This window comes from Hippocampus bargibanti, linkage group LG06 (genome assembly GCF_051943395.1).
Source record: "Hippocampus bargibanti isolate YZ-2025 linkage group LG06, ASM5194339v1, whole genome shotgun sequence".
Lineage (NCBI taxonomy): Eukaryota > Metazoa > Chordata > Actinopteri > Syngnathiformes > Syngnathidae > Hippocampus > Hippocampus bargibanti.
In genome coordinates this window covers 29,523,436-29,550,381 of record NC_142739.1, presented here as the reverse complement: position 1 = coordinate 29,550,381, position 26,946 = coordinate 29,523,436, and the positions used below count along the sequence as shown (strand labels likewise).

The window sequence follows — 26,946 nt, the reverse complement described above, 5'->3', positions numbered from 1 at the left end:
GCCTCTTGGATAGGAAGCGAAACATCCGACACCTTCAAAAACGTACAGATGACGGCTGAAGAAACCTTCTCATCGATGGACCACTCCTGTACGACTGAGAGCTTACACAGACGTGTTACAAACCACTAGTTTTTCTTGATACATAAATGTGAAACAGACATTTAAAGCTTTGCTCCGAAGGCCCTAAGGTACATTTGGGGAATCAAAATAACACCGTCGTCCTCTTACAGTACTTGGGGGAAAAAAAACGATTACAAGAAGCAATATGTGAACGTTGTGAAGTTTGTTGGTTTCTATTCGATGTGACGTCCGGAAATGTCAACCCTGGGCGGCTCACAGCCGAGTCCTCTGATTGGCGGGAAGTTCATCCTGGTCCAGCCCCCACAAGAAGGTGCGAAGGCGGGTCACTTCCTTTTGGAGATCCGAGCTGGGGACCGGCTGGGAGAGGTCAAGCCGAGGGGTCTCGTTTGGTAGGATGAGAGGAGGGTGGTCCAGGAAGCTCTCAAATATGTCTGAAATGTTAGCAAGTGGGAAAGGAATCACAAACTTGGTACTTGTATATGTTTCAAAGGCCATGCGGCTGAACGCGATTGAACTGGACGATCGTGAATAAATTACAATGGCACACCTCACGATTGACCTTCGCATAAAATTATTTGCAAAAGAAAACTTGAACTACTTACTCTTCTTATCACAAAATGTTTTGAGGCAGCACTTATGTCTACTGGGCTCCTTTGCTACTGAACCACAAAAACATGGTGAGATTGTCAAGGATATAAAACAGTGAAACCTTGTTTTTCTTGCTATCTAACGAGCTAGCTAGCTATCGATTAGTTATCTATTAGCTACCTAGCTAGCTAACTTTCTATCTATTTGAGTTATTCCGGGTTGAGTGAACGCTGGCGTGTGTGGCTGCCACTGCTCACCCACAGAAAAACTGATCCCGTGACTGTAAAATGACCTTGAGAGTTTTGTGCATAAATTAAATGTATTATTATTTGGGGACAAGGGGCCAACTCCGTGATATATATTTTTTTAAATCAAATATGATACAATATGCATTGAATTAAACCAAAGATCAAAATCTGTTTCTGTTGCAAAATAAATTTCAATAAGCTGTATATAAATCAGGTAAGGAGACTTTTGATAGCAGTGATATGATAGCTTATGATCGCTGTCAATGTTAAGCGCTTTGTTACAACTTCAGCTGTTGTTAAAGCGCGATATAAATAAATATGTATTGTATTGTATGTATATAGTACAGTCATTGCACCGGTCCGTGGGTCTATCGGTACCGGTGACGAACAGAACTTGTATTTACTTCCGTTTTGTTCATTCTGGAATCTGAAAATCTTTTATTTTGAAATAATACCGGATTCTACCATATATCCGTTTCCACTATGTCACGCTTGACGCCGCTCAAATCGCGGTTCTCGGTCACGTGACAAGTTACCGCTCAAGTGAATCCCGGGAGTAAAGCTAGCATAATGAGTGAAAAACAAACGTCTTTCGAACCTTTCTTGGCGAATAAAAAGCCCAACCAAGAGATAGAAGAGGAGTTTATGACTTCTCAGGAAAACAAGGCTACATTTAATCGACATTATCAGGAAATATACTAAAAATATGGAATCAACTCAATGAGAACCAAGCCCAGTCGCCATGATATGCCAGCCAGCATGGTAAGCCTGACTTTTCATACCCTTATTTTGAACGTGTTGGCATGACTATCGCGGCATTTGGAGTTATTTCAAATCACAGAATGTCTGAAAACATAACATAAAAAAAATCACAAAGTCCTCGCTGGAAATAATAATAATAATCCATTTCATTTCTAAGCGCCTTTCAAAACTCTCAAGGTCACTTTACAGTCACAGGATGTGTTTTTCTGTGGGTGAGCAGCGGGAGCCACATACTCCAGCGTTCACTCAACCCCGAAGTAACTTAAATAGATAGAAAGCTAGATAGCTAGCTTATAAATAGCGAATGGATAGCCAGATGGCCAACAGCTAGACAGCTTAGAGCCAGCCAGCTAGGGTAGCTAATAGCTATCCAGCTAGGTAATGGATAGCTAATAATTGGCTAATACATAGCCAGATAGCCAACAGCTAGAGAGCTTACAGCCAGCCAGCTAGCTAGTGAATAGCTAATAAATAGCTAATACATAGCCAACAGCTAGACAGCTTAGAGCCAGCCAGCTAGACAGCTAATAGCTAGCTAATGGATAGCTCATAAATAGCTAATAGATAGCCAGATAGCCAACAGCCAGCCAGCTAGACAGCTTATAGCTAGCCAGCTAGCTAATGGATAGCTAATATATAGCCAGATAGCCAACATGGCCCTTTCCTACTATAAATAGAATCAATTGTCGTCAGATTGGACATGTTGTGCTCTTTTTTTTTTGGGCCAAGATGTTATTGTAAGTATGAAATGTATTACCTCCACTCAGCACCGTGCCAGGCGGGGGCGCCCACGAGGCCGAAGGGGCTCTGCTTGGTCCCAGTTTATAATGAGTGAGAAGATGATGCAGTTGGGCAGGGCTTAGCAAGGCGTGATCCTCTTGTAAACTCTTCCAGGAGGACTAAAAGAGAAAAAAAAGCATAACATTCCCAAGTCCGATCGGGCAGAAAATGCAGAATAATTTTACCTGAATCAAACGAGTCTTTGGAATACATAAAAAGTTGACGATGACTGACAGCTTCTTCATGAACTCGGAGGCGATGTCGCCAAGACCTGCCCCTTGGAGCCAGTCCAGGACCAGGTCCAAGTTTGTACGGATTTGCACGGCTCGGGACCAAGAAAACAATGCGTCTTTGAGGAACAAAAAACACGCACAACAGGATTTTTTGGGGATCGTATCCATTTTCAGTCAAACCATGGAAATGACTACATTTGTGAATACAGTGATACCTCAGCTTACGAATTTTTGGTTCCAAGAAATTATGTGTAACACAAAAAGTACATCTGCCAAACATTTATTTCCCATAAGAAACCATTAAAAATGAGAATAATCCGTTCCCAGGTCCCCATAAAATATTTTCTCCTAAATAAGCCTCAAAACTACACAAAATATACCTTATTTTATGTAGAATAAATGTGCGATTGTATTGTAATTAAATAAATAAACTGTACTGCATAATAAAGTCGTTTTATTTATCTTTGTGATGGTGGTTGATGTAGTTGCCTCTTGATGATATCCGAGGGAAGTTGCCGTGCTTTCTCGCTGATGTGTATCACTGTATTCATATCTTAATAATAATAATAATAATAATAATAATAATAATAATACATTTGATTTCTAAGCGCCTTTCAAAACTCTCAAGGTCACTTTACAGCAGGGGTGTCAAAGTCATTTTTTGCCGCGGGCCACATTGTAGTTATGGTTTCCTCTCGAGGGCTGTTATGAATTTGGGGAACCCATTAGAATGTTTAAATCCCTTCAAATATTACATATAGAGCACACAGCAAATTAATGAATAACTCGTTTTCAAATCTGAAGTCAAGTATAATGACTTTTATTGTGGTTGACATCCAAAAATCTGAAATTTTGGCTCAGATTTTAGCAATCATCATGGAATTTAACAAGTTTGATTTGCTTTCGCGGGCCGAAAAAATGATGTGGCGGGCCGGATTTGGCCCGCGGGCCTTGACTTTGACACCTGTGCTTTACAGTCACAGGATAAGTTTTTTTTACTGTGGGTGGGCAGCGGCAGCGTTCACTTCACCCGGAAGTAACTCAAATAGATAGCAAGCTAGTGAAAAGATAGCTAGTAGCTCGCAAATAGATAGCTAATACCTAGCGAATAGATAGCTAGTAGCTAGTGAATATAATAATAATACATTTCACTTATAAGCGCCTTTCAAAACTTTAAAGGTCACTTTGAATATATAGCTAATAGCTAGAGAATATATAGCCAATAGCCAGCAAATAGATAGCTATTAGCCAGCAAATAGACAGCTAGTAGGTAGCGAATAGCTAGCTAATATTTTTCTATTCAATCGTCATCCCGTACCCAGTTTCCAAAATTGACAAATTTGGTCAAAGGTCAACGTTAGCTCGTTAGCCGCTACGATGGTCGACATCTCACCTCTCTCCAACAAGGTGTTGAGCAAAGAGGTGTTGGTGAAAAAGAAGAGGTAGCCGAACGTTTGGGAGGTGAGCGGCGGCGAAAGGCGAGCTTCCCGGGAGAGCACCAGAGAAGAACGATACACTTCCACCAATCCGGCCACTTTGGGCGGCAGGGCGGACACGTCGTCCACTTCCTGGTCTCCTTTAGCCTCACCCTCGGCGCCCGCCGCCGCCTCCTTCTCCTCAATGGAGAATGGGTTGGTGTCCAGCAGGGCGGGGAGAAGCGAGTAGAGGGTCTTGCGGACAGAAAACGGGCTTATTTAAACACCGGGTGGATGTTTAACGTCAACGGTGGGGGTGACATTTTTTATTTGTTGTTTTTTTTTTACCTTTGTGAGATGATAGACGCACTGCTGGAAGGTGTGCATGATGACCTCATCGAGTTGCGCAAGAGCTTCTGAGCACGTGTCCATGTCGGCCGTCAACAGCGGATCTCCCGGGGCTGTTTGATGAACGACGGAGTCAAAAAAGGAGGACTACGCTTTTGCCCCCTGAGATCATCATGACCTCAGCGACGGGTGTGACGTTGGTAAAAAAAAAAATTGCTTTGCTAATTGCTGTCAATCATCCGATTGGAGTACAAACGCATGACATTTTCATTTTCGGGCGGGTTTTGCCGACGTTGACTCTTTTTTGACAAGTGATCGATCGTTTGAATAAATGTGTGAGGCCTAATGACAAACAGACGTGTGAAAAGGGTCACACGGGGCATATACAAAGTCATATGTGAAGTTTTTGTGGTCTTGCATATTAACTCATTCACTGCCAGACAATTTAACCCAGCGTTAAAAACCTTACACTTTCCTGTTTCATCAGAAAAAAAGAGTTAATTCCTAAATGATATGGGTTTGGAGTTATATGAGCTTGAAATGAGGGCAGATGTCCAAAATACAATGCAGTACATACATATTAGTTGAGTTTTAGGAGTACATATACATTCAATCCAGCGTTAAAAACCTTAGATTTTCTTGTTTCAGCAGAAAAAAAGTTAATTCCTAAATGATATGGGTTTGGAGTTATATGAGCTTGAAATGAGGGGGCAGATGTCCAAAATAAAATGCAATAAAGACATATTGGTTGAGTTTTAGCACTACATAAACATTCAATCCAGCGTAAGAAACCTTAGACTCTCTACTTACATCGGAAAAAAGAGTTAATTCCTAAATGACATGGGTTTGGAGTTATATGAGCTTGAAATGAGGGCAGATGTTCAAAATACAATGCAATAAATACATATCGAGTTGTAGAACTACATAAGCATTCACTGCAGCGTAAGAAACCTTAGACTCTCTACTTACATCGGAAAAAAAGAGTTAATTCCTAAATGATATGGGTCTGGAGTTATATGAGCTTGAAATATGGGCGGCTGTACAAAAGGCAAATGCTGCCCCCGTCGTGGTAGGGTAAAAATATAGCCAGAGGTCTGACCAGCGCTTTATGGGCATCTCGCGCAGTAAAAACCAAAACCCAAACAAATTCGGGAATGGCGCTCCACGTCTTGGTTTTCAATACCCGGATAAATTTGGGAATGGTGGTGACAGCAAGTTGTGCACAAAGTACTGAATATTTTGACAAAGTTTGACAAGATAAAGTCAAACTTGGGTTTTCCGAACGTCTCAATTCTCGACCAATTCGGTTGTCAATAAAAATTTTGCTTTTTTTTATGCTTCGGTTTACAACCGAAAATGGGTACTCGACCAAACTGAGCGCACTTGAATGCACCACTTGACTCGCCACCATTTCCTTATATGTCACTTCCTCATGTCGCATCTCATCGTGACTGACGTGTGGTTTTATTGTTCAATCACGATAAAAAAAGAAAAAGAAAAAAAAGCAGACATTGATTCTAATGGGAAATGTTTAGATTTTCGACCAAACCGGTTTTCAAACAGGTTTCTGGAACGGATTATGGTCGAAAACCCAGGTTTGACTGTCATTTCACAACTTTATGTACCTTTATGTAATGTATTATGTATGTATGTAATGTAACTTTGTGTAATGACCTGTACGACAAATGCATGTATGTATTTTCGAGAAAACAGTGAAGTCAAGTGGTTGCAAAAGTGCGCACCCCCTCATCCGCTTCACCGGATGCTCGTATGATGACCACCCGATTTTTGTTTTCTCTCGCTTCTCACCTTCAAATTCCCATTCTTTCTCCATGTTCTCCACTTTAACCTGAAAGAAGTTGAGGAGCTCGGTGGCGTTGGACATCCAGAACATCAGCGGCCTCAGGTCCGACGACAACTTCTGGACGTTAGCCGCGCTAATCTCGCTTTCTGGCTCACCGGAACTGGATATAACAGGTAATACCAAAATGAGTTTCTTACATAATTTGTGTAACTGGACATCTTGAGTAAATAACACACAAGGTCAGGGTTATTTTTACTCCACTTATTTTTGGCAACTTGCTATCATCGCACCACAAAAATGTAGCGTGGTCATAACAGCCCACGGAGACCACTCAGCAAAGCAAAAAAACTTACTTTTGCGTGGGATGCTTATCCCCAAATTCCTTAATGTTATCCTGTAAAGAGATTTGGAGACAGAAGGGGAGGGGGGGGGGACATCTCAGGCTTAGTGCGGAGGTGGTGAAAACGTCGGGCGGCAGGAGTCGGCTCGGGCACCATGACAGCACATTTTCCAGCAACGTGAGGGAGTGACATCAGCTCTATCATTGCTCTTCTCCATAATTTACTAATTGGCAATGACACGTCTGCATCTGTCTTGATCAACCTCTCGCTGGGCACTGACTGAAAATACCCGCTTTCCTTTCACGACTGCAAAATAAATAAATAATCATAAAAAAAACGAGACGTGTTTTTTGCCTTACCAAAAAAAACGATCATGCTCAATGTCGTCGGTTGAACCAAATTTTGCTCTGACCGACCAATCAGAGGACTATGGGGACGAACCATGGCACATTTATTGAGTCGGGTGTGTTTTGTGGGGACCTGGGAACGGATTGTTCTCGTTTTGGTGGTTTCCTATTGGGTATTGGTGTTTGGGATGCACACTTCGTCTTGCACACTCTGTCTGGGAGCCGGTTGTGTTTGTGGGCCAAGGTATCACTGTATTAGCTATCTATTCTCTAGCTATTAGTTATCTATTCGCGAGCTAGCTAGCTTACTATCTATTTGAGTTACTTGCGAGTTGAGTGAACGCTGGCGCGTGTAGCTGCCGCTACTCACCCACAGAAAAACTCATCCTGTGACTGTAAAGTGACCTTGAGTTTTCAAAGGCGCTTACAGATCAAATGTATTATTATTATTATTATTATTATTATTATAAAAAATATGAATACAGTGATACCTTGGGTTACGAACGCTTTAGCTCATGGCGAGTTCAAAGCCACTGGTGGCTAGCTATCTGTTTGCTAACTATTATCTATCGACTAGCTGGCTAGTTCGCTTTCTATCTGTGTATTTAATGACATTGAGCCTATTAGCTAACTAAATATCTAGCTAGCTATTAGCTATAGAGCTACCTAGGTGGATATCTATCTAGCTAGCTATCTTTTGGCTCGCTATTAGCTATTTACTAGCTGACTAGTTCGCTTTCTATCTGTGTATTTAATAGTGACATTAAGTGTATTAGCTAACTAGCTAGCTATCTATTAGCTATAGAGCTATATAGGTGGCTCACTATGTAGCTAGCTATCTGTTTTGTATCTATTAACTATCTACTAGCTGGCTAGTTAGCTTTCTATCTATTAACTTCCGGGTTGAGTGAACGCTGGCGTGTGTGGCTGCCGCTACTCACCCACAGAAAAACTTATCCTGTGACTGTAAAGTGACCTTGAGAGTTTTGAAAGGCACTTATAAATGAAATGTATTATTATTATTATTATTATTATTATTATTATTATTTGACAAATTGTATGAAATAACATCAGCAGCAACAAAATCTCAAACAACATAAGTCAATCAGAACAGAAAGGTCCAAAGTAGCAAACAAAACCATGAGTGAAACGTGACAAGACAAAACAAACTTAATTTGAGATCTGATTGACATGGCAATACACGGAGACTGAAATTGCCTCAGAAACAGAATAAAATGTAGAACAAAAAAATAAATAAACGGCATGTAGCTTAGCATAATATGCACTCTACAGTGTGCACGAGTCGAGTTCTGGCTACCACTGATCACTCGCAGAAAAAAAACATATCTGTGCCTGTAAAGTGTCTTTGAAAGTCGCTTATAAATGAAATGTTTTATTATTATTACTTTCCACCACGAGTGAGATTAAAAATGGTCGCCTGCGCCGCTGTGGGAGTAAACGCTATTCCCCCAGGCCAATGGAATTCGCCGACCATTGAATGTGACTTACCCAGACGATGTCTTTGATCTGGTTAGCCGTCTTGAGTAAAATCTGCGGCGTGAGCGCAGGTTCGAGGCGCTTGGCTGCGTGGTCGATCATGATTGACAGCAGGTACGCCGGCGCCAAAGGCCCTCCTCCGGAATCCGGCGAGGAGTTTTTCGATAGTATTTCCTAATCAACCAGTGAGAAAAGCAATTTTGAATACAGTGATACCTTGGCTTACGAACTTAATTGGTTCCCAGACAGAGTGTGTAAGGCAAAAAGTGTGTATCCCAAACATTAATTTCCCATAGGAAACCATTAAATGAGAATAATCCGTTCCCAGGTCCCCATAAAATATAATTTTCTACTTTCTAATTTTTAAGCCTTAAAACTACACAAAATATACCTTATTTTATGTATAATAAATGTGCTATAATAAATGCGCTATGGTATTATAATTAAAGAAATAATAATTATTGACCTTTTTGATGGTTGTTGATGGCTTGGTGGAATGGAGTGGTCGGTTTCATCAGCATTAAACACTTGATGAGGAACGTAACCTTCTTTCACCATCTTGACGAATGATCGCTTGTAGGTACTTTCTCTGCGATCATTTTACCTTGTTCCTCATCAATTGTGTTCTGTGTAGCTTGGTTGATAGCATTTTGCATCGAGTGTACAGATGGCTTGTGCGGATTATTTGTGGAGCCTTATTGATGGGAATTTTAACCTTGCAGTCTACACTCTGCCTTTGAACTATCAAATTTGAAACGAGTCCAAATTTCACTGTTTTCTATCCATTTTCTCACTCTCTCTCTGTCGTCTGCCTGTCTCTTTAATGTTTAAACCACCTCCCCTCACTGCTGCGTTCTTGACCAATCACGTGGCTTTAACCGAATATTGGGGGCGGGGAATACAGGACAAAAACAGTCGGCTGCCATTTTCTTGTTAGGAGAACGGGCTTCGCGAACGACATATCACTCATTGTGGCGCTCCGTGTGTATCCCGAAAAATAGTTGATATGCCAAGGTCAAATTTTCATAAATTTAACGTTCGTAAACCGAAAAGTTCGTAAGCCAAGGGGTTCATAAACCGAGGTATCGCTGTATTTATTTGGCAAAATGGCGGTTCAGATTGTCGCTAGCGATCATCGCTTTATGTTCCCGACATTTTTTTTAGCAAATCAACAGCAATCGCCGGTGCCCTGGCGCCGTTCCTATTCCCGCCTCACCTGCAGCAAAGCATCCGCATGCCGAGGATGGAACCTAAGCGCGGACTCGGTGGATCCCAGGTAGTGCCTGAGCGCCTCCTGCTTGTCCGCCGAGGCCGAGGAACAGCAGGGGGGGTGCGAGGCGTCAGGGTGCCAGGGCAGCGTTAGCGCCAACGGGAGAGGCGGGGTCACGCGGGGGTCGCGGTACAAAAAGAGGAAGTGGTCCCCGAGTCCGATAACGTCACCGGGTTTCAGGAGGGTCTCCCTGTAGAGGGCCACGCCGTTGTGCGTGACGGCACCCCCCCGGAAAGGTCGCATCAGGGCTGGAAGAAGATGAGAGCCGAATACGCCATCTTGCATCAAAAATGAATCGATAGGGATAATAATAATAATAATAATAATACATTTCATTCATAAGCGCCTTTCAAAACTATCAAGGTCACTTTAAGTTTTTCTGTGGGTGAGCAGCGGCAGCCACACGCGCCAGCGTTCACGCAACTCGAAAGTTCATAGATAGAAAGCTAACTAGCCTGCTAGTAGATAATATAATAGATAGCCAACAGATAGCTAGCTAGATATCTAGCCACCTAGATAGCTAATAGCTAGCCAGCTAGATAGTTATTTAGCTGTAGCACCACTAGTCGCCTGTCCACTCTGTTGTCGGCGTCTACCTCGCCCGGCGGGTGTCTCGGGAACCGCCGAATCCCTCCTCACGAGTAAATGTCGGACCAGGAGGTCCGGGGCGGACAGGAAGGTGTCCACCTTCAACGGCTTCTTCCCCTTCCTCTCTCTTTCTTTGTCCTTCTCGCGCTCCCTCGTCGTGGCCTTTCTCCCAAACACGTGCGTGTGTCCCGCCATGATGTACAAAACAAAATCCTAAAGGAAAAAAACACATTTAAAAAAAAAAAGGGGGGGGGGTGAAGGGATGCCACCTGGGGGGTCCGGACGGTTTACGGAGAACCTCCATCAGATTACAGAACACAAGAGGTAGTTGACATGATACAAAGTGTGTCGCAGTTGGCGACAAAGAGGACCTGTGTGAGGTCATTGTGGCCCATGAAGTGATGCGGGAGTGTGTGTTGTGCTCGTCGCCAGATGTTGGAAAGGCAGATGGCACGCGGCGATGAACAGCGTGCGGGTATGATGTCATGAGCTGCGTCGCAGGTTCGTCCCAGGTGACGTGGGTGTTTTGGAGCGCCACTGATAGCATCTGCCAGCGTGTCTTGCCATTGCCGTGTTTTGCAGCGCGTTTTGGGAATCTTAAAGTTTTTGGGGGAATTTTAAAGTTTTGAGGGAATCTTAAAGTTGGGAATCTGGGGGATTTGGGAATGTTTTGGGGATCTTAAAGCTTTGTGAATATGGGAATCGTCTGGAATTTTGGGGAATTGGGAAGCTTTGGGAATCTTAAAGTTTTTTGGGGGAATCTTAGAGTTTTTTGGGGGAATCTTAGAGTTGGGAATTTGGGAATTTTTGGAAATCTATGGGACTCTGGGAATATTTGGGAATGTTTTGGGAATCTTAAAGTTTTTGGGGGGAATCTTAGAGTTGGGAATTTTTGGAAATCTATGGGACTCTGGGAATATTTGGGAATGTTTTGGGAATCTTAAAGTTTTTGGGGGAATCTTAGAGTTTTTTGCGGGAATCTTAGAGTTGGGAATTTTTGGAAATCTATGGGACTCTGGGAATGTTTTGGGAATCTTAAAGTTTTTTTGGGGGAATCTTAGAGTTGGGAATTTGGGAATTTTTTGAAATCTATGGGACTCTGGGAATATTTGGGAATGTTTTGGGAATCTTAAAGTTTTTTGGGGGAATCTTAGAGTTTTTTGGGGGAATCTTAGAGTTGGGAATTTGGGAATTTTTGGAAATCTATGGGACTCTGGGAATATTTGGGAATGTTTTGGGAATCTTAAAGTTTTTTGGGGGAATCTTAGAGTTTTTTGGGGGAATCTTAGAGTTGGGAATTTGGGAATTTTTGGAAATCTATGGGACTCTGGGAATATTTGGGAATGTTTTGGGAATCTTAAAGTTTTTTGGGGGAATCTTAGAGTTGGGAATTTGGGAATTTTTGGAAATCTACGGGACTCTGGGAATATTTGGGAATGTTTTGGGAATCTTAAAGTTTTTTGGGGGAATCTTAGAGTTTTTTTGGGGCAATCTTAGAGTTGGGAATTTGGGAATTTTTGGAAATCTATGGGACTCTGGGAATATTTGGGAATGTTTTGGGAATCTTAAAGTTTTGGGCATCTGCAAGTTTTTTTGGGAATATTAAATTTTGGGGGGAATCTTAAAGTTGGGAATTTCGGACTCTGGGAATTTGGGAATGTTTTGGGAATTTTAAAGTTTTGGGGGGGATCTTAAATTTGGCAATTTGGGAAATTGTGCAAATTTGAGACTTTGGGAATTTTGGAATCTTTGGGAATTTGGGAATGTTTTGGGAATCTTCAAGTTTTTTTGGGGGGAATCTTAAAGTTGGGAATTTGAGACTGGGAATTTTGGACTCTGGGGATTTAGGAATCTTTGGGAATTTGGGAAAGTTTTTTTAGGGAATCTTAAACCTCTTGAATCTTAAATCTTGCGTTTTGGAGCGCAACTGATAGCATCTGCGAGTGTGTCTTGCCTTGCTGTGGTCGTAACCCTGCAGCAGGAGGAAGTAGGGCCGGTCCGTCGGCGGAAGGATTAAACTTTGGGACATGGTCTCCAGGTCGCAGTTGGAGTAGTCCTTCTCGTCCTCGGGCGGTTGGTGAGTCCATCCCACTTTTGCTTCCGCTTTGGATGCTCTGATCTGAATATGTTGACCCCCCTACACCCAAAAAAAAATCTGTTAGTCTTTAGTCATGGAGGACTGATTTATAAACAGTTCCACGTTGACCCGAAATCATTGAGGCTTCCGCCAGAAAATAAACATGTCAGGAAAAGCCTACCCGAACATCTGAACTCATCAGACGGTCAACGTCGCAGTACCATATATTCTCCACATAGACTCCACGCTATGTTTTTTGAGAATATGTCATAGAGTGCCAATCCCATATTTTTTTTTGTTTTGGTTTTTCTTTCTGGGGTGCCGATAAAACACTGGTCAGACCTCTGGCCATGTTTTTTCCCTTCCATAAGTGGGCAGCATTTCCCTTTTCTCCATGTTAGCGCTTTGTTCCAGCTTCAGCTATTATTAAAGCGCTATATAAATCAACATGTATGAATTGCATTATATTTTGGACAGCCACCTTCATTTCAAGCTCATATAAGTCCAGACCCATATCATTTAGGAATTAATTCTTTTTTTCGGATGAAAAACAGAGTCGAAGGTTTCTTATGCTGCCTTAAATGTTTATGTAGTCCTAAAACTCAATACAGGTAACATCCGACTTACGACCGAGTTCCGTTCCGACCAAACAGTCGTAAGTCAAAATGGTCGTAAGTCGAAATCCATTCAAAATGTTGAATAGAGACTCAGAGGCTAAATGACACGCAAACTCCGCCCCTATGGTGCCATCACAAGGTCGATTTCTGTGCGAGAGTGAGATGCTGGCTGGCTAGCGGGTTGCAGTGCCAGGCGTGGAATAAAAATTTTAAAAATGGAGGTCATGGTCGTAAGTCGAGCTGGTCGTAAGTCGGATGTTACCTGTATTCTGTAGGTCCTGGAATTTGAGTGACAATGACAAAAACCCCAGCACTGGAGTGGACACATTTTTGCACTTGTCTGGCAGTGATCCTTGAGAATTTTGAAAGGCGCTTAGAAATTAAATGTATTATTATTTTTATTATTAGTATTATGAAATGACTTTTGCAGCCAGTTTCTGACTTTCGCTAACAGTTCGTGTTTATACTGTGAGATAACAGAAATGTCAGCAAAAGCCTACCAGAACCAACAAACTGCATCTGGGGTGAATCAGAGGCATTAAAAAAACCATGATAGGCATGTGCTGACCAGCTTTTGTTGCTTATTTGGATTGTGTGTCATCAGGGGAAACTTAGAAGGACAAATAACGCCCCCTGGAGGACACTTGAAGCCTTGCACACTGCCGTTGCGCTTGGTTCTCCGTTGGATTTTCTACAAAGGGTTCTTGGAACAAATAACAGGACGTTTTGGGGCATTGCAGTGGTGTCCAAACTTTTTTACAAATGGGTCAAATTTGGTGTGTTAAAACTTTAGTAGGGCAACTTTTGGTGGACGTTCTTTACATATAAGAGCAATTCATTGAAATACATTTCATTATTTTCATTTTTAACTATCATAAGCAAGTGTTTTGGTTCATTTGAAACATGCATATCAAAAGTGTCTTTGAAAAGTTAACATTGAAAACTTAATTAGAATTTCATTACAATATTCACTTAACTTCATTTTAAGGTAAGGTTTTAAGTCATTAAGTCATTCACTGCCAGACGATTTAATAATAATCATCATCATAATAATAATAATAATACAAATAATAATAATAAAAATAACACTGGCTGTCTATTTGCTATCAATTTTTGAAAGGTGCTTATAAATGAAATGTATTATTATTACTGTATCTATTAGCTAGCTCGCTTTCTATCTATTTGAGTTACTTCCGTGTTGAGTGAACGCTGACGCGTGTGGCTGCTGCTACTCACCCTGCTATCATTTAGCTATCTAGCTAGCTAGCTGGCTATCTAGCTCGCTATCTACAGTATTAGCTGTCTAGTTAGCTATTGACTGTATTAGCTATCTATTAGCTAGCTAGATAGCTTTTTATCTATTAGAGTTATTTCCAGGTTGAGCGAACGCTGGCGCGTGTGGCTGCCGCTGCTCACCCAACAAAAAACTTATCCTGTGACTGTAAAGTGACCTTGAGAGTTTTGAAAGGTGCTTATAAATTAAATGTGTTATTATTATTAAATTTAATTTTAAGCAGATTCTTTACAGACAGTGTAGGTGTTCAAATACCTGACATGTTTCGGCGACTACTTCCGCCTTCGTCAGAGTGTTATTATTATTATTATTATTCATCTACTGATTTGCAGTTCCAATTTGAGCCTGTAGATGGCAGCACTTGGCACACGCAGCTAACAGCGCTACTGTCCAATGGATTCATTCTGCAAGCGGGTCAGATGTTATTGATTTTTATGATGGAGGCTGCGGACCGAATGAAAATTGACCACGGGCCGCATTTGGCCCCCGTGCCACACTTTGGACCTCTTTCAGCTGAAAGAATTCCATCAAGCTCCGACCGCGTTGTTTTCCCTTTACCTCTCCTTGCTGCGGGACGATCATGCTAACAATGTTCTTCCTGTCCTGCGCGGCGCCGTTGTCGTTGCCGGCGGGGCGACTGGCGCCCCCGCGCGGCTCGTTGGTGACGTGGTTTCCTTGGCGACGCCTCAAGCTGAGGTTCATGTCGCTGATGCTCCTCCTGAGCTCCGAGTTCCTTCCGCGGTGACCGCGCTCGGCCTCCTCCGCCGCGCCCCCCGACGACATCCTGCTTCGCCTCCAGCGCACACCTGCTGCCCAGATGACCCGAGGATGAGAACTGGGCGGCGTCTGCGATAGCGCCTCGCCGTACCTTGGTAGCTCTCGCCGTCCCTCTGCCGCTCTTTTTCCCGCTCCTTTTCTTCTCTTTCGTAGTCGTCCTTCCTTCGAATTTCAAAGCGACGCTCGAATCCGTCTTTGGGACGCCACATGTCCGCTAACAGCAGGGGGCACTCCCACGGGGCCACGTTTCTGCGACACTCCGTCTCCCACTTGATGGCTCCATCTGGTTGCTGGGTGGGTTTTCCGATGACATCACACAGGAGGAAGTCCTCTGGGATGTGTTTCTGGAGAACTGGAAGGTCATGGGGAAAGGTTGACGTCAGAGGGGGCTTGGGGACAAAGTCACCTTTGAAAAAAATGTCCATCTCGTCAAGTCGTCTCAAAAAAAAGTTGTGGATATTTTTGGAGTGAACCTAAAATGCACAGAAACCAATAGAAGTGAACTGAATTCAAAAATGTAAATGCATGTCCAAAAATGTTGTATTTTCATCCTTGTTGCATGACTTTCCTACGGAAGAGCATTAGGGCCAGCTTGAAATGTATTTTTTTAGAGATGGGGTATTATTCGAAGAAAAAAGTGGCAAATTTGCGAGTTTCAAACTCAGAAATTTGCTCGATTTAAAGTCACAAATTTGCTAGATTTAAAGTCACAAATTTGCAAGTTTCAAACTCGCAAAATTGCAAGTTTCAAAATCACTAATTTGCTAGATTTAAAGTCACAAATTTGCGAGTTTCAAACTCAGAAATTTGCTCAATTTAAAGTAACAAATTTGCAAGTTTCTAACTCGCACAATTGCAAGTTTCAAAATCGCAAATTTGCTAGATTTAAAGTCACAAATTTGCTAGATTTAAAGTCGCAAATTTGCTAGATTTAAAGTCACAAATTTGCTAGATTCAAAGTCACAAATTTGCTAGATTTAAAATCACAAATTTGCTAGATTTAAAGTCACAAATTAGCTAAATTTAAAGTTACAAGTTTGCTAGATTTTAAGCAAATTTTATAGATTTAAAATCACAAATTTGCTAGATTTAAAATCACAAATTTGCTAGATTTAAAGTCACAAATTTGCTAGATTTAAAGTCGCAAACTTGCTAGATTTAAAGTCACAAATTTGCTAGATTTAAAGTCACAAATTGGCTAGATATAAAGTCACAAATTTGCTAGATTTAAAATCACAAATTTGCTAGATTTAAAGTCACAAATTAGCTAAATTTAAAGTTACAAGTTTGCTAGATTTTAAGCAAATTTTATAGATTTAAAATCACAAATTTGCTAGATTTAAAATCACAAATTTGCTAGATTTAAAGTCACAAATTTGGTAGATTTAAAGTCACAAATTAGCTAGATTTAAAGTTACAAATTTGCTAGATTTAAAGTCACAAATTTGGTAGATTTAAAGTCACAAATTAGCTAGATTTAAAGTTACAAATTTGCTAGATTTAAAGTCACAAATTTGCTAGATTTAAAGCAAATTTTCTAGATTTAAAGTCACAAATTTGCTAGATTTAAAGTCACAAATTTGCTAGATTCAAACTCGCAAATTTGTGAGTTTCAAACTTGCAAATTTGCTAGATTTAAAGTCAGAAATTTGCTAGATTCAAACTTGCAAATTTCACTTGTGTTCCAAAATGTTTTTAATTTGGTTATTAATTAATTAATTTATGTATTTATTTATTTATCGATTTATTCATTTATCTCTTTTTTTGTTTTTCTATGTACAGGTAACATCCTACTTACGACCGGCGCGACTTACGACCACGGCCGCCATAACCGCCGCGGCGGCCTCTTTGAGACAGTTCGTTCTGCTTTGGGGCGAGGTAGCAGGCTGCGCGCCGGCAAGGAGGCCAGGGTAAGGCCGGGGAGAGGGCGAAACAGATTTAGCACTGAGTCTATATTCAACATTTTGAATGGACTTCGACTTACGACCATTTTGACTTACGACCGTTTGGTCGAAAGTCGGGAAGTTACTTCTATTTATTTATCCGTTCAGCTGTTTATTTGTTTATTTGTATTTTTTTAATTCATGAATCACGCTTTCTTTATCGCGACTACAAGCGATCCGCGTCATAGGTGACTGACGGGTTGCCAGGTTTTTGTTTTTCTTTTCCAAACCAAAACAAATGGCACAGTCACTTCAAAAGGCCGACTTTCTGATTCAAACCCAACTCAAAAGTGAGTGTCGTTAATAGCGGGCCAAGTCGTGTCTTGTTTTACGATCCTGGCTTCCAGGATACCGGATTCCCTCAAGGGCCGGATTTGCCCTCCTGCGCTCCAAACGGAACACCGGCGGGAATATTATTTTTTTTTACCTGCTTCGTCCGTTTCCTCCCGCTCTCTCTCCGTGTAGCGAGTGATGACCTGAGAGATGAGCTGACTGGCTGTAGAGTGAACGTTAGCCAGCAGGGAACGATAATTAGCGCCGCTGGAGAGCGCGTCCCCGTAGATCTTGATCAAGCCCGGCGCCGTCGAAGAACTCGGAGGTACGTAGTGGTGAGCGGAGGATGCCGCTGAGTGGGCCCATAGCTCCCTCTCCCTCTCCCCCACCGCCCGATCCCGGTCGCTGTTGGAGCGCCCCCGCAGGAAAAGGTGGGAAAGGCGCTTAGCGCGCGACTGGGGCGCCGCCGCCCGAGGCCGCAGGAAGGCCGGGGAAGGAGACGGTGACGGGTTTTGGGAAGCCAGCGAGAGGGTTGAGTTGGACAGGGAAGAGGAAGGAACGGAGGGCGCCTCGTGGAGGGAGGCCGCGTCCGAGCTGGTGGTCGACCTGCAAGTGGGGGGGTTTGAATTACGACTTGGACAAACAAGCGGCGGCGAACGCTTCGCTCAACTCACTTGACGGAGACGGCGCTAGGCCAGCGACGCCCCAATTTTGCAAAATGTTTCCTGGGGGAATTGATCCAAAGACCGACTGGGAAATGGAGCCTTCTGACACGAGGACTACCCGACCCCTCCATCTAATAAAATGCCGGCCAGGGGGGGGACAAAGACGCCACATTCAAAGACAAGCAAATCTTACAAAAACAGGGATGAGCATTTTCCGCCGATCGGTGGATTTGTGACTTTGTCAGAACAAATGACCAGATTAAACTAAATATGTACCTCGGTTTACAAACCCCTTGGCTTACGAAGTTTTTGGTTTACGAACGTTAAATTTATGAAAATTTTACCTTGGCATACAAACTATTTTTCGGGATACGCACGGAGCGCCACAATGAGTGATGTGTCATTCGCGAACGAGCCCGTTCTCTAAACAAGAAAATGGCAGCCGACTTTTTTTTGTCCTGTATTCCCCGCCCCCAGTCTTCGGTTAAAGCCACGTGATTGGTCAAGAACGCAGCAGTGAGGGGAGGTGGTTTAAACATTAAAGAGAGGCAGACGACAGAGAGAGAGTGAGAAAATGGATAGAAAACAGTGAAATTTGGACTCGTTTTAACTTTGATAGTTCAAAGGCAGTGTGGACTGCAATGTTAAAATATCCCATAAATCAGGCTCCACAAATAACCTGCACAAGCCATCTGTACACTTGATGCAAAAAGCTATCAACCCAGCTAAACAGAACACTATTGATGAGGAACAAGGTAAAATGATCGCAGAGAAAGCACCTACAAGGGATCATTCGTCAAGACGGTGAAAGAAGAAGGCTACGTTCCTCATCAAGTGTTTAATGCTGAGGAAACCGGCCACTCCATTTCATCAAGGCATCAACGGCCATCACAAAGGTAAATAAAATGAGTTTATGATCTAGTACAGTTTATTTCTTTAATAATAATACATTTATTATACATTTATTATTTTGTGTAGTTTTAAGGCTTAGAAAATTAGAAAGTAGAATATGTTTTATGGGGACTGGGAACGGATTATTTTTCATTTTAATGGTTTCCTATGGGAAATTAATTTTTGGGATACACACTCTTCGCCTTACACACTCTGTCTGGGAACCAATTAAGTTCGTAAGCCAAGGTATCACTGTATATATTTCATATGTGTGTGTGTGCACGCAAACCCCCTTTTTGCTCATTTGTCAATCTCATCCCTGCAAAATAAATATGCAATCTTTGCCGGCGGACGCGGCGTGACGGACGCGTGTCACCCGCTTGCCAGAAATGAAACAATGTAACAATAGCATGATGTCACCGGCAAGATAATGTCAACAGGATGAACTGACTGTAAGTTGTCAACAATGTGGAAATAAACGGGGACAAATTAAGCCAAATGCATTTCCCGGAAAAAGACAACGTTTTAAACAGGAAGCATCCTTTTTTGGGGGGGCTTATTGGGGTCCAGCTAGATGAGACGTTTCCCCACTCGGAATGTCACTTGGTCACCATTTTCTACTGATTCCCATTAAAAACTTCATTTGCCAAAACACTTTCCTTTTTTTATGATCCATACTTACTAGTGGATTGTTTCTTCATTTTAGGCCAAAAAAGACATTTTCAAGTACCATTCTGACTAAAATGAAAAAAACACTGAATCTAAAAACTCCATGTTTAAAGACAATATGTTAAAATAATAACAATTATTAATTAAAAAAAAAACATAAATTTGGTCAAAAAATGATTCGCTACTCACCCATAGGAACATCTAAGCCTTACCTAGCCGGCTATCTATTTGTTATCTATTACCGATCAATTTGTTAGTTATATATCTAACTGGCTATCTATAGGCTATCTATTAGCTAGCTAGCTTTCTATCTGTTTGAGTGGCTTCTGGGTTGAGTGAACGCTGGCGCGGGTGGCTGCCACTGCTCACCCACAGAAAAAAACATCCTGTGACTGTAAAGTGATGTTGAGAGTTTGGAAAGGCGCTTGTAAATGAAATGTATTATTATTATTATTATTTGTTTTTTACGTACTCGGAAAAAGTCACTTTGCTACCAAATCCCATTCAAAAATTCATTTGCCAGAACACCTTCATTTTTTTCAATGATCCATACTTATTAGTGGATCGTTTCTTCATTTTAGACCACCGCCATCCAAGTCAAAGCCCGGGGGCCAAATATGGCCCGCCACATCATTTTATTCGGTCCGCAAAAGCAAATCAAACTTATGAAATCCTATGATGCTTGCTTGAACCAAAATGTTAAATTGTCCAATGTAAACAACAATAAGAGTCATTATTTTTGAATTGAAAATTGAAAACTAGTTATTCATTAATTTGTTGTGTGCTCTATATGTACGGGGGATTGAAACATTCTAATGGCTTCCCCAAATTCATAACGGCCCCTTAAGAGGAAACCGTAATGACAATACATGTTAAAATAATCATTATTATTAAAAAAACACAAAATTTGGTGTAAAAAAATGATTCTCTACTCACCCACAGGAAGTTCTGATCCTTCTATAGTTTCTTTTTGTTTGTTTTTTACGTACCCCCAAAAAGAGCAAATACGCAGTTCAATGCAACCTAACAATCCTCAGCCGTTTTCTTTCCCCGTGACGAAATTCCATTTTTCTGTCCGTCACACATCGACACGCGTGCTTTTTCTGCCATCCATGAATTGGGAGTCTTCTGAAAAACTTTTGTAAACTCCAATTTCCTCCCTCTGCGGCTTCGACGAGCTCTCCCCGTTTCTCTCTCGGCCTTGTCTGAGTCTATAGATAGAGGACCGAGAAGCAGGCCCATTGTTCTGAGTGACAGAATTTCCTTCCTTTGCAATGGACAACACCTATATCCTGACTTGAGAACTGGAGAAAAGGAAGAACAGCGACTATGAAAGTGACTGAAGTGTGACAGAAAATTAGAGGTGGACACTTGTGAATTTAGGAGGACAACGAGTCCCAGTCCCAGGGTGCGGTTCTTTCGCAGGTTCACATTGTGAGGGATACTTGTACTTCATTCCGGGCTCTCCAGAGCGGGCTAAAGTACCCCCACTGTGACCATGAAGTCAAAATAAATCATGACACTTTTATGCTTTTATTTTGAAAGTTACTGATTTGTTCTATGGGTGCGGACCAGACATTACTGCCGCTATTAGATTACATTAGCCTTGAGTATAATAATAATAATACATTTCATTTATAAGCGTCTTTCAAAACTCTCAAGGACACGTTACAGACACAGGATAAGCTGAGCAGCGGTAGCCACACGCGCCAGCGTTCACTCAAACCGGAAGTAACTCAAATAGATAGAAAGCTAGCCAATAGTTCGCTAATAATAATAAGAAGAATACATTTCATTATCAATCTAGCTAGCTATCTAACTTATCCTATAACTGTAAAGTAACCCTGAGAGTCTCGAAAGGTGCCCATAAATGAAATGTGTGATTATTATTAGCTATTATTACTATGAGCTCTTTATCTTTTTGAGTTACTTCCGGGTTGAGTGAATGCTAGCGAGTATTATTACATATATTTTTTTAGCTTGTACTTAAACATCAGGGGAAAGTCATTTGCACAAATGTCCATGTTTTTATGTTACTGTTGTGTTTATTATTTTACTTTATGTTGACTATTTGTTTGTGTTTGACTGTTTGTTACAGCGGTGGCTGTTGTCAAAGCACTATACAGGTATAAATTAGGAAGTGCATACATTAAATAAGGTATATTTTGTGTAGTTTTAAGGCTTAATTTAGTAGAAAATTACGTTTTATGGGGACATGGGAACAGATTATTCTCATTTTAATTGTTTCCTATTGGAAATTAATGTTTGGAATACACACTTTTCACCTTACGCACACTTTCTGGGAACCAATTAAGTTCGTAAAACAAGGTATCACTGTATTGTATAGTATTGTATTTATTAGTCTCACACTGGAGAAATTTACATTTCGTAGCAGCAAAGTAATGAAAGGAAGAGGGAAGGAATAGGAAGAAGTACAAAAACCAAAATACAGGACCTGCTAGCAAGGCAGCCACTCTCGCGTCGCCATCTTGAAGTCCCAAGAACAAAATAACAGATAATATAAAAACACAAAGACACAGACAGTCAATCAATCCTAGTTAGGCATTTTTATTTTTTATTATTTGGCTTTTGACGTGGCATCATTTTAGTGCGCGATTGTAATTACTGTCTTTACTTTCTGGTCTCCAGGTGTACATGTACATATATTTATAGAGCATTTGTTTTATTAAATGTTTATTTTTCAGTACAAACCAATGCAAGTTACTAATACAAACCTTAAACATACTTATATAAGCCTCATAAATACATTCCATATGAAATATAGCACTGAAACAACTTACGAACGAATTCACCATACAAGCGGCCGTTCCGGAACGTATCTCGTTCGTAAATAGGGGAACGTCTAAATTAAATGTCTTATAATTTTTATTTAGGTCATTCATTTATGGTTTGAACTTTTTTTGGGGTCTCATTTTTAATTAAATGTGTGTGAGAGAGTGAGAAAAAAGAAATATATAGTTTTGCTGAATGAATTTATTCGTATCTCATCCATTTATATGTATGGAAGCATACCAGTCATCAGTATGTTCGATTTTGTTGACTCCGCCCCCGGACCTTTTTTCCTGCCCCAGCATGCTTTGCGCGCGTAACAGGAAGGACATCTTTCCATAGAGGACGACGGCCGAAAAGCAGTCAAGGTTAGCTTCCCTTTTTCATTCAAATGTGACTCTTTTGCGACGCATTTGGTCTATTGTATGATTTATTCTGCGCCATTAAGTATTGTCGGAATGGGTAGCAATTGCTGCCATGTTCATATCTGTCACTCCCGCTCAAAATGTTCGTAGTTTGAGCGTTAGCATCGTCGGCTACCTAGGCTAACTCGCCGCATCGGGTTCTACTTCATATGCGTCGCCCTCTCAATTTAACCAACCTCTCTGTTGCATGTTATGTTATTTATTATCATTAATAGTGCCAAACGACGACTGAGTATTATTGCTCGAAACGAATTACCCATCGATCGTTTATTTATAAATTAGCCGGGTTAAGCGGAGGTCACGTCGATGCGCTCTGGGTCGTTCTGATTTACAAAAAAAAAAAAAATGCATTCGTTGTTTTATCAAAGAGACAGACGCTTGAACCTCATACCCGAAGCCGGCAATCATGTCTGAGACCATTGAGGATAACATCAAGAACTACAGGACGGCGCCCTTCGACGCCCGTTTCCCCAACACCAACCAGACCCGCAATTGCTTCCAGAACTACTTGGGTAAGCCCATGCACTTATTTTTTTCTTTTGTTGAAACGAATTAGCTCGAGTCATATGTAATGTTGAATCGGTTTAAACTTGAATTGGGCGACTCTGCCCTTCACCTTATCAATTGGCTATTGATTTGTGTTGTGCTTGAACACAATATATATATGTATATATATATATATAATAGCTAAGGGAGATTGTTACTTATTTCCATGGGCAAAGCAGTAGCTCACACATAGGGGATTTGAAAGCAAAGGTCATTGTTCAAGTCATCCTGTAGCTCAGGGGTGCTTTTCAGCATGTGAGCTACTTTCGAAATGACAAAGTCCAAAATGATCTACCCATTATATTTAATGAGAAATATATTGAGGATTCTTGCAATTTATGTTAATGTATATATTACACGATACGTTGCACAACACAACATAATGATGTCCATTTTTGTTGTAGTTGTAGTCTACCTAATAATGAGATGTCACCTGATTGGTTGTCCGGTGTATCAATCAAGTGAAGGCTGATAGGCTGACGTCTCGTTTTTTTCTCAAAACAACTCAGCTTTATTTGTATAATGTCAGTTCATGACAACACGTCTGTGTAAGCTCTCAGTCGTACAGGAGTGGTCCATCGATGAGAAGGTTTCTTTAGCCGTCATCTGTACTTCTTTGAAGGTGTTGGACGTTTTGCTTGTTATCCGAGAGGCTTCGTCGGCGAACTAAAATTTGCTGGTAGTTTTGCCCCTATGTATATCCCTACTGTCCAGAAATGGCAGTGCCAGCCAGACTCTGCTATGATCTTCTATTGTCCTTTTTTATGAAAATAAAACCATAACCAAATCATAAAACAGCAAAACACTTCACTAAATCGCCATGGTGGGGTGATGTTTAATTTGGATCGTTCTTACAACAGACTTCTTAGGCAACATAGGCTTATTTATGCTGATGAGGTGATGCCTGAGCATAGAAGAACAATAGAAGTAATCAGTCAGGACAATACAATCGACATATTGTAATAAAAAGATAAACCCAAAATATATGCATAATAGAAACAAGATGAACAAAATAGTAGAAGGTAAAGGGATTCAGAAAGGGTTCGGAGCTGCTGTAGAGGTAGCCGCACAGGGGGCGCTGTGACGAGGGGACAGTTGCGCAACCTTAACAACTATCCCCATGTACTCTGTTACGTATGAGTACAAGACGAACACTTCGTGGCATGAAGCAGTTCTAGATGAAAGAGGAGAGGATGAAAGCCTCTTTTTCACCAGTGGATCAGCGTGGATTGTGCCATTGAAGCTTTTTGCACATTTTTTTGACAGACTTCCACAGGTGCAACAAGGCCCTGGCGGCCAAAGACAAGGACGTGGCCCCCTGCGAATATTACAAGAGGGTGTACAAAAGTCTTTGTCCCCTGAGCTGGGTAAGGCCTCCATCATTTATATACAGTAAAGTCTCGTTATATCGATATTCAAGGGAGTCCGAAAAAATATCGATATAACCGGGACTATCGATATATCCGATGTCGATATAACGAGACTTTACTATACCTCAGCTTACGAACACTTTAGTTTACGAACTTGTCACCTTAAGAACGTTAAATTCATGAGAATATAATCTTGGCATACAAACTAGTTTTCGGGAAACACGGAGCGCCGCAATGTGTGGCGGGCTAGTTTTCGGCGGATCAACACCAAACCACACGGTCGAACATCAGCGTCATCATACATTTCATTTCTAAGCGCCTTTCAAAACTCTCAAGGTCACTTTACAGTCACTAGATAAGTCTATCTAGTTCTAGATACGATGTGACTGTTCACCACCACCGTCGTTTTCATGTGTCCCACAGGTTGGTCGATGGGACGAGCAGATGGAGAACGGATGTTTCCCGGGAAAAATCTGAAACGTCACCACTGTTTTCCGTCCAAACTTTTTGTGACAATTCCCTCAATCGTGTTCTTCGACCAAGGGGCCACCGCGTCAATGGCGTCATCTTCTGGAAGGGTTCCCGGTCTTAATTTAAGATTCAAACACACAACTTTTTAGCTTGCACGTCAAGGTCTAAATTGTGTCTCGACTTCAATATGTACAGTCGCTTCCTCTTCGGAATTGTTGAGTCAATAAATACAGTGTACATGGACGAAGTGGGTCTTTTGCGATTTTACTTTTTATACAAAAACCCTGGCACTGGAGTGGACACATTTTTGCACGTCTGGCAGTGAATGAGTTAACAGTGTCTGTCAACCGTTAGGCAGGTGTCGTGGTTCTGTAATCACACAGTGTGACCATAAGGTGTCACTGTTGTATCGATTTCGTTCGGAGTAAAAACTGCACTTGCGTTGTACAGTGAGACCTCAACTTACGAACTTAATTGGTTCCCAGACAGAGTGTGTATCTCAAAAAAATAATTCCCATAGGAAACCATTAAAATGGGAATAATCCGTTCCCGGCTTTCCATAAAATATACTTTTCAACTAAATAAGCCTTAAAAATACACACAACATACCTTATTCTATGTATAATAAATGTGCTATTGTATTGTTATGAAAGAAATACACTGCATTGTATCATAAAGTCACTTGGCGTTGGAGGTCGAAGGTCAAAGGGAAATGCTGTTTGGAAAGAGAGGCGCATTACATGACGACTAATTAAAGGGTGTGTATTATGAAAATCGTGCTTATTATAAGTTTTAATTTTCATAAATTTGACGTTTGTAAGACAAAAAGTTTGTAAGTTGAGGTCTCACTGTATTTGTGTTTTACATGGTGTGGTTTTCTGAGTTGTCAATGAAAATATTGTCATTGTTTTTGAGGCGGTGGACGGTTATGCTCATCCGGCTTCTTTCAGATAATCAGGAAGTGATGTCAGTCGATGGCGCGTTTGTTTGTGTGTGTGTGTGCAAGCGAGATTGGCAGAAGCGCTCTGGCCTGGCTTCCTTCCTCTCGCGGTCGTTCTATGTACAAAATGCAACTTTGTTTGATTGGGTCCGTGTTGCTGGATCATCCATTACCATGGTAATGGATCACCCGATGGGATGTCGGGAAATGGGGGTGCTCTACAGAACCAAGGAAATGCTTTGAATAAGTGTGCGTGTTTGTGTGTGTGTGTGTGTGTGTGTGTGTAATAACTGCCGATAGGATGTCACACTTGCAAAAGATGACCACTATGTCACAATTGTTTCTTTTGACGCATTTGTGTGTAATATCCACACCGCATGCGTGACATGACTAGTGATGTGCCATACTGGAAAACCTTGTATGTGGTAAAAAAAGTTTGAACATATACCATTTATTGGGGCTGTACCTTATACTCTGGTGCGCCTTATATATGGAAAAAGTTTGAAAATAATACCATTTATTGGGGCTGCGTCCGCCTAAGTCCGAGCGAGTGCGACCTCTTCTGATTTCTCCGTTAGCAGGGAGAGCGATTTTTCAACAGCGCGCATGCGTGGGAAGCCGTGCATATTTGGGTCAGCACAACGTCACGGTAATAAAAATCACTAATACGAAATATAAAATGATAAAAATGACACAAAGTTATAAGAATTATAATTGAACTGTCAGCACTTTGGTATATAATAGTATTCAATCGAAAACGTTCTTTAAAAACAACAGATTGACATCGTATACTATTCTGTCGTATAAACCTCGCGTCAGCCATATTGAATGCATTTCGACTTACGACCGACCGTTTGACTTACGACCGTTTTGTTGGAACGGAACCCGGTCGTAAC

General features: G+C 41.4%; 2 protein-coding genes and 1 long non-coding RNA gene across 6 annotated transcripts; 2 read left to right on the top strand and 1 right to left on the bottom strand.

Moving 5' to 3' along the window:
* On the bottom strand, positions 1-21,169 carry rasip1 (Ras interacting protein 1). 3 transcript variants are annotated; one of them, XM_088997960.1, is made up of 16 exons: positions 20,445-21,169; positions 17,958-18,079; positions 17,438-17,889; positions 15,159-15,419; positions 14,849-15,099; positions 12,257-12,439; positions 10,311-10,515; positions 9,661-9,962; positions 8,457-8,618; positions 6,613-6,653; positions 6,265-6,419; positions 4,456-4,568; positions 4,086-4,362; positions 2,645-2,808; positions 2,437-2,578; positions 1-512 (listed from the first exon to the last, which is right to left on the bottom strand). In XM_088997960.1, the coding sequence occupies exons 2-16, from the start codon at positions 18,077-18,079 to the stop codon at positions 334-336; spliced, it is 3,009 nt and encodes a 1,002-aa protein (XP_088854086.1). In that variant the 5' UTR covers positions 20,445-21,169; the 3' UTR covers positions 1-333. The 3 variants fall into 3 exon arrangements, with proteins under 3 accessions (XP_088854086.1, XP_088854088.1, XP_088854087.1); XM_088997962.1 differs by having other exon boundaries at positions 14,849-15,096; positions 20,445-21,166; XM_088997961.1 differs by lacking the exon at positions 20,445-21,169 and having other exon boundaries at positions 17,958-20,345.
* On the top strand, positions 4,517-17,451 carry LOC148897176 (uncharacterized). 2 transcript variants are annotated; one of them, XR_016115203.1, is made up of 4 exons: positions 4,517-4,655; positions 6,312-6,432; positions 14,982-15,162; positions 16,850-17,451. It is a non-coding gene; the product is annotated as an uncharacterized LOC148897176 (long non-coding RNA). The 2 variants fall into 2 exon arrangements; XR_016115204.1 differs by lacking the exon at positions 14,982-15,162.
* A 1,431-nt stretch (positions 21,170-22,600) lies between the features above and the next one.
* On the top strand, positions 22,601-25,353 carry cox6b2 (cytochrome c oxidase subunit 6B2). Its single transcript, XM_088997964.1, has 4 exons — positions 22,601-22,666; positions 23,092-23,235; positions 24,536-24,636; positions 25,063-25,353. The coding sequence occupies exons 2-4, from the start codon at positions 23,130-23,132 to the stop codon at positions 25,114-25,116; spliced, it is 261 nt and encodes an 86-aa protein (XP_088854090.1). The 5' UTR covers positions 22,601-22,666; positions 23,092-23,129; the 3' UTR covers positions 25,117-25,353.
* Positions 25,354-26,946: the final 1,593 nt, after the last annotated feature.

Excerpts from the sequence above, each read along its gene's own strand:
- rasip1 (XM_088997960.1), bottom strand. The coding sequence starts at position 18,079 with ATGGAGGGGTCGGGTAGTCCTCGTGTCAGAAGGCTCCATTTCCCAGTC. Across the intron at positions 15,100-15,158 it reads GGACGGCGAGAGCTACCAAG|CAGGTGTGCGCTGGAGGCGA; the intron begins GTACGGCGAGGC and ends TCATCTGGGCAG. Across the intron at positions 513-2,436 it reads TGGCACGGTGCTGAGTGGAG|ACATATTTGAGAGCTTCCTG; the intron begins GTAATACATTTC and ends CTAACATTTCAG.
- cox6b2 (XM_088997964.1), top strand. The coding sequence starts at position 23,130 with ATGTCTGAGACCATTGAGGATAACATCAAGAACTACAGGACGGCGCCC. Across the intron at positions 23,236-24,535 it reads TTGCTTCCAGAACTACTTGG|ACTTCCACAGGTGCAACAAG; the intron begins GTAAGCCCATGC and ends TTTTTTTGACAG. Across the intron at positions 24,637-25,062 it reads GTCTTTGTCCCCTGAGCTGG|GTTGGTCGATGGGACGAGCA; the intron begins GTAAGGCCTCCA and ends TGTGTCCCACAG.